General features: G+C 43.4%; 1 protein-coding gene across 1 annotated transcript; it reads left to right on the forward strand.

Annotated features, from left to right (window-relative positions):
- Positions 1-512: 512 nt before the first annotated feature.
- Positions 513-6,710, forward strand: LOC124044384 (actin-binding Rho-activating protein-like). Its single transcript, XM_046364037.1, is given in 4 exon segments — positions 513-593; positions 3,788-3,861; positions 3,863-4,768; positions 5,019-6,710. Coding segments are annotated over 4 exon segments (1,545 nt in total). The 3' UTR covers positions 5,503-6,710.

Genomic DNA, 6,710 nt, shown 5'->3' on the forward strand with positions numbered 1-6,710 from the left:
AGATGTGATCAATGTGCTTCTTCTTGTCTTTGTGCTGGATCAGGCCAGAGCACTTCATCGACATCACAAGCAATATTCTCCCTCCTGAGGCAACGGTGGAAGAAGCCTCTTGTGTGCCATATCCAGCCCTGACATGATTCCTCACCTATATCACCACAGGCTAAATCCATGGCTTGCAGCAGATTTACTCTGATGTAGGGTTGTCTGTCATACACTTTCCATCTCCAAGAGGAGAAAAACTCCTCAATCGGATTCAGGAAAGGCAAGTATGGAGAGAGGTACAAGTTCATAAACTGGCCATTGATGTTAAACCATTCCCTTACCTGAGCAGCTCGGTGGAAACTGACATTGTCCCACACTATCACATAGGTGGGAATGGGATTCTCATTTAGCTCTTGATCCTGCTGTTCTTGAACCTGCTGCTCAAATAAAATATATCTTAGATTGGCAATAAATCTTAGAAGTTGCTGGGTGTTATATGGCCCGAGTGTAACATGGTGATGTAGAACACCATGGTTGCTGATAGCAGCACAGATTGTGACATTGCCACGTCGTTGACCAGGGACTTCAACAATGGCCCGCAGTCCAATCATGTTTGGGCCTCTCCTTCTCCTCTTTGTTAGATTGAAGCCTGCTTCATCGACAGAGATGAACTCATGGGGTCTGTCCAAGGATCCCAAGTCAAATATTGTCTGTGTAGAAATACAATATACTGTATGTAGGCTTTGGCAAGTCCTACAGAGACAGTGCTATACTGTAGAATACAATTAGGCTTCTGATTCACATACATTGTATGTACTGAAGAGTAATGTCATTCACATAGTATGTTTTAGTACTGTAGACAATCTGGATTCTTTATTTGTATTTGATTGTTGCCACATGTGTTTACCAGTATGGATGACATGTGCATTAGAGTGAAGAATGTGTTTAGAGTTTTGCTGAAAAGTCTAAGTGAGATCTGCAAATTGTGTTTAACCATGTGAAATGGTTTAAGGTATTGACAACAGACTGCATAATTAGCTAAATGAGTCCAGGCAACTGAGAACTTTGTTCAGCCAATGGGTTTTAGTGTTTTAGCAATTGAGAAAAACTGTAATGAGATGTATGTTTTAGACAAACAATCCATTTTTCCAAAAATATAATTGAATTCAAAACTCTAAACTGTCATGATATTTGATATGGGTTCTTTAAGGTGTAAACTTTACAATGACATTTGCTAAACTTTCACAGACTTCTATCTACAACTTAATCTGAGTACCCAGATATATTTTCTATAGGCATTTCCCTAAAACAATACCCAGGCCTAAAGTACCAATAACCGCCCAAAAATGTCACACTGCTAAATTCTTATAATTTTACTGATTTTTTATAGTAAAAATAACATTATCATGATTTCATGTGATTTGAATATGAATTATATTTAGAAATCCTCTTCAAAAATGAACAATGTGACAGAGTAGGCCTATCATCCCCATAAATGCAATTGAGAGGTAATCCACATATTTGTCCATAAGGTGGCGCTCTAACCTGCTTATGAGGTTATCTGGTATTCGGAATGACCTGAAGAGGTATACAGGAGCCCTCTGTTAATGCTCACTGACACAACGTGTGACTGACTGCCAACAGCTGCCTCTCGCCGGCTTGCTGGCCTGTGTATGCTTCGGACAGATTCTATTAATATGTCCCTTTCCTCTCATTGACCCATACAAATATCAAGACTAACACACACACAGATTAACATAAACATCTTCACACAAGGTTACGTCTAGAGAGCTGTCATACACATGTATACATCTAAAACTCAAATGCCCATTCTCTAACATGAAATGTAGAGTCTTGAAGCACTGGGTGCAATGCCAGAGGCAGGGCTCCCCCGACCCTCCCTGTTTCTAAACGTTGATCTCTCTACCAGGTGCATTGCAAGACTAAACCCTACATGCGTAAGCAGTAGCTCCTTGTCATCTCCAGGTATCACATTCTTCCGTGTGCCTTTGGTCCTCGGGTCAAATGTCTCCTCTGGTCTTTGACACCCTCTCTGGTCCCTGTGACACACAACAAACTGCCAGTGCAGGTGTAGCTGCTCTCAGCTTCTTGCCTAAGCACACTCCACACAGTATATTTGCATGGCATGCACGGTGTGGATATATATCATCAATCTATCTGTTCCGGTGACAATGCAGTAAGTGTTTATGCTTATGGTGTAATAGAACCTGACGCTGGCAGCAAACGTGCAAGCTAGAGCAGAATTTGAGCTGTGCTGTGCCGTAAGCTAACGTTCCCGTGTGTGTTTCTGCTAGGTGATCTCTTTTACCGATGCTGTCGAATCCAATTTGTATCTTTCTGTATCGCACCAACCCTCACTGTCTTTCTGTCTGTCACTGACCCGTTTTGAGCCTGAGCTTGACTTGATTGATTGTCCACTGGGCACCGACGTCATTTCAACGTCTAGTTTTGATTTACATTTGGTTGAGTTGTCAACTAACAGGAATTCACCATGTCATTCTTTTTTTTTTTTTAAAGGTTAAACGTCGGGTGAAAAAAAGATGACATTCCCTGACGTTGATGACTTTTTGCCAGTTTTACACGTTGATTCAAAGTCATCGCATAGATTGTTTTATTTTATTGAAATGACGTGGAAACCACGTTGATTCAAACAGTTTTTGTGACATGCCCTCGTTTATTTTAGTTGTCAAGTTTCTGAACTACTGTGAGTGTTTATAAGTTTTTTTCCTTCTATCAGCCCCCCTCATTTTAGATGCAGTCTTGTTCTTCAGCGCTGATGTCCCCTTTCTTAGATTCCCTTTTCCTGCAAAAGTCATCGTGATTTTGAATACATTACATGTCATGCCTTCGCCAACACAAATATTGGTGACGCATGCGGCCAGACAGGCCACCCCAACTGGATTGAGACCGTTAAACAGGATTGTTTCTATGGGATTTGCTCATTATCGTCTACAGGAACCACTGGCAGTTGTTGATAGCACTTTTCTAGACAGCAGCTGCTGCATTGTCATCTGTCATATGACATACTGTACAGGCAGTTTGGCTTTGGAGTAGTGATTAGCAATCACCACCAGTGTCATGTAGTGACATTTGTAAGTAGTACCATCATTGAAAATGCAAATGTGGATCTCATTCATGTTTGCTCTCGCTGTGTAATATACTGATGGTATGTTATTTTTGCAATATAATGTACAAAAGGATGCCCTTGGGCCTCCATTTACAGTAACTGTATGGACTTTGCGGTTGTCATGTCAAATTGGAAAATGCTCATGAACACTGCGTAGATTACGGTCTGGGAGCAGAACACAAGCATGGGTTCCTTGAGAACATGGTGCAAGTCGTGAGAGCAGGCAGTGATGCATCCCCATGTATTCCTCACACCAAACAAAGATCAGCTAGTCTTTGCAGTTGTCTGGGCAGTTAGATACACGCTTGCGCCGGTCCTTTAAGAGCTCAGCGCACCTTTGCTCTGTTGCCTTGTTTACCTCCAGATATGGCCCATGGTCTGTGAGGAAATGTGAGCACACCAATCCCTCTAGGTTGGCAAGTGTCAGGGAAAGACTATCAGCGGGGAGGCGGGGTTGTCTCAAATACTTTCCAACGTCATGTAGAGTTCCCACCTCCCATTTTAAGCCAGAGTTAGGGTAGAAGGCAACAGGGCAGGCAATTGGGGTCAGCGAGACAGTCCCACAGAGAAAGAGAGTGAAGCTTCATGAACATAAGCAACTAATCTGGCAAGATTAGTAGAACATTTTTAAAGGGTAACTTGACACTGACTGCACAGGCTGGCCAGAGGAAGTCTTCCACCAACAAGAACATCAAGAAGCTGCGCACCATCTGCATGGTGTCCAGCCTGACCCAGCTGGCAACACTGGGTGTCCGAGGTCAAGGACAAGCAGGCCAAGGAGCCTTTTGCCTGGGCTCCTGACGCCCTGAGAGAGCTTTGGGACGAACCACCAAAGACGACAAGCACCACTAAATTAGGAACTTGGGAGAAGGTTTGTCCCGGTCAGGATCTCACCACTGGCACTGACATACCTGCTGATCAGAAAAATCCTTCAGCTGTCCAGCAGGAGTCCCAAGGCAGTTCTCCTCCTTCCCAATTGGTGGGTAAAAGGAAGACTCTGCTAGTGCTTCAAGGGGAGTCCCGGATCAAGACCAAGCAGGTGGTGAAGACTGTGACCAGCGGCATTCAGGAGAGGAGTGTGGGCAATACATTTCTGACCGAGCGGATCTGTAAGGAGGCTCCACCACCAGGGGAGGAGATAGACAGGATGCTGAGCAAGAGGGGGTCGCCCACACTCCGCAGAAAGTGCTCCAATGTGTTGGAGCTGACCTGCAGCTGGAAGGAGACGGAGTGGAATGTACCGTCAGAGGGAGAATTTGGAGATGGGCGCACCTGTAGCGTGGACACAGAGGATAGTCGGTACTCTGAGGCAGCGGAAAGGGCCCTTGAGGTGGAGAGCGGCCAAGGTAAACCTGGACAGATAGACGGCTCTAAACCTGGACAGACAAACAGCACTGTAGCTGGACAGACAAACAGCACTGAAGCTGGACAGACAAACAGCACTGAAGCTGGACAGACAGACAGCTCTAAACCTGGACAGACAGACAACTCTAAACCTGGACAGACAGACAGCTCTAAACCTGTAAAGACAGATAGCACTGAGTCATCCGGGGAGGCCAAGCAGAGGGACAATGACAGCGTCTCACCAAAAGGGAAAATTGAGTCATGGGTGAGGGTCAAAATACCCTCCATTTCAGTGTGAGTTCAATGTTCTTTCTTCGTGTACAAGTGATGGTGCGTGACGGCCCGTCATTGAACATTGACCCAAAATATGTAAAGGATAATGCTAATACACCTGCTGTATATGATTTTTATACAGCACATTTCTGCTCAAATAAAAGAGTATAGTGCAAAACCTGTTCTGAGCTTTACAGCGGAAATGGATGTGGCCATGGTTGATGATTGTTTCGGGTTTTTTTGTAAATATTTTTGTGATTGTCCTTCACAGGGGCAGAAAGGAGTTGGATGACGCCAACAGGATCAACGCTCTCTCAAGGAAGTACAGTGCCGTGGGCGATCTGAAGAACCGCTGGCAGAACTGGTCCTCGACGCACACCGTCAACCAGAAGCTCAACCCCTTCAGTGAGGACTTTGACTATGAATACTCCATGTCCCTACGCCTCCGCAAGGGCGAGGAGGGTTACGGACGTCCTAAAGAAGGCACGAAAACAGCCGAACGGGCCAGGCGAGCCGAGCAACACATCCACGGTGAGATAGCCGACATGTGCTATGTGATCAGGACTATGAATGACCCAGATCCCGACGGGAAGACCCGCGTCACTTTCAGAGAACTGTTTGATAGATACGTACGCATTTCTGATAAGGTGGTGGGGATTCTTCTGAGAGCCAGGAGGCATGGGAAGGTAGCGTTCAAGGGGGAGATGCTGTGGCAAGGACAGGATGACGGTGTTATCATCACCCTGTTGGTGTGACGTCATCTGCGGTGGAACCATACAGAACTAAGGAGACATAAGTCCTTTTTAACATTGAATGATTATGCGCTGATAGATGTGGATATGTTTCTCAATAGGAACTTAGACGATTTGCTGCTATAGTTTACTGAAGATTTGATATCAATATCTAACTCAATATTATATGTTATTTTGTTGCTTACAGCTTTTACTAGCTTTTAAAGAACAGTTTATGTCTTTATGTTCTATCTGAACTCATGAATCATGTTAGAACATGTATTAATATATGCCTAATAAATAGCTTCTTTGACTTGAGGAACATTGTGTAGTTTAAACAGCGATTGAGTTTCATGATGCAAAGCACAAGCCAACTCTCATGAGATTTAGGAGACATGAAATCTGAGACACACCATGCAGGGGAGGCTGGTGGGAGGAGCTATAGGAGGACTTGTCATTGTAATGGCTGGAATGGAATCAATGGAATGGTAACAAACACATGGAAACTACGCGTTGGACTCCATTCCATTTATTCTATTCCAACCTTTACAATTAGCCTGTACTCCTATAGCTCCTTCCACCAGCCCCCTCTGATGCCATGTATTGTGTGCCTGACAGAGCTGAACTCAGATGTGGGCACATTGGCTGCGTTTAGACAGGCAGCCCAATTGTGATGTTATTTTCACTAATCAGATCAGCTCTGAAAAAGATCTGATGTGAGAAGATCTGATGTAATTGGTCGAAAGACCAATTAGTGGAAAAAATATCAGAATTGGGTTGCCTGTGTGAACGCAGCCCTTGTGAACATGTTTGACCTCCATGTCTGATATCTAATCGGATCCCTAAGTCTAAAATACACTTGATAATGTATTAATCAACAACTTGGTGTCAGTTTACGGTCTCTGATATGGATTGTCCACTTTTATTTGAATAACCATACTTTCTATTTGACAATCTATCTATCAATCTATTCATTTGAATGTAATTGTTATGAAGGGAGTTAATAGTAGAAATAAAGAAAAACCCTTGAATGAGTAGGTGTTCTTTTGACCGGTAAAGTATTATGTTTTCATGTATTTTCAAGAGGACCATAATTGAAATAACTAACTTTTTTGTGTCATCCTTGATTATTTGAATGTCATTGTACTGTATCCACATGTGTGGTTATATTGTGTTTAAAATGGTAAAATAAATCAAATCAAATAAATATTACAGGAATGTAATAATTTAAA

Source organism: Oncorhynchus gorbuscha, linkage group LG09, assembly GCF_021184085.1.
Source record: "Oncorhynchus gorbuscha isolate QuinsamMale2020 ecotype Even-year linkage group LG09, OgorEven_v1.0, whole genome shotgun sequence".
NCBI classification, from domain to species: domain Eukaryota; kingdom Metazoa; phylum Chordata; class Actinopteri; order Salmoniformes; family Salmonidae; genus Oncorhynchus; species Oncorhynchus gorbuscha.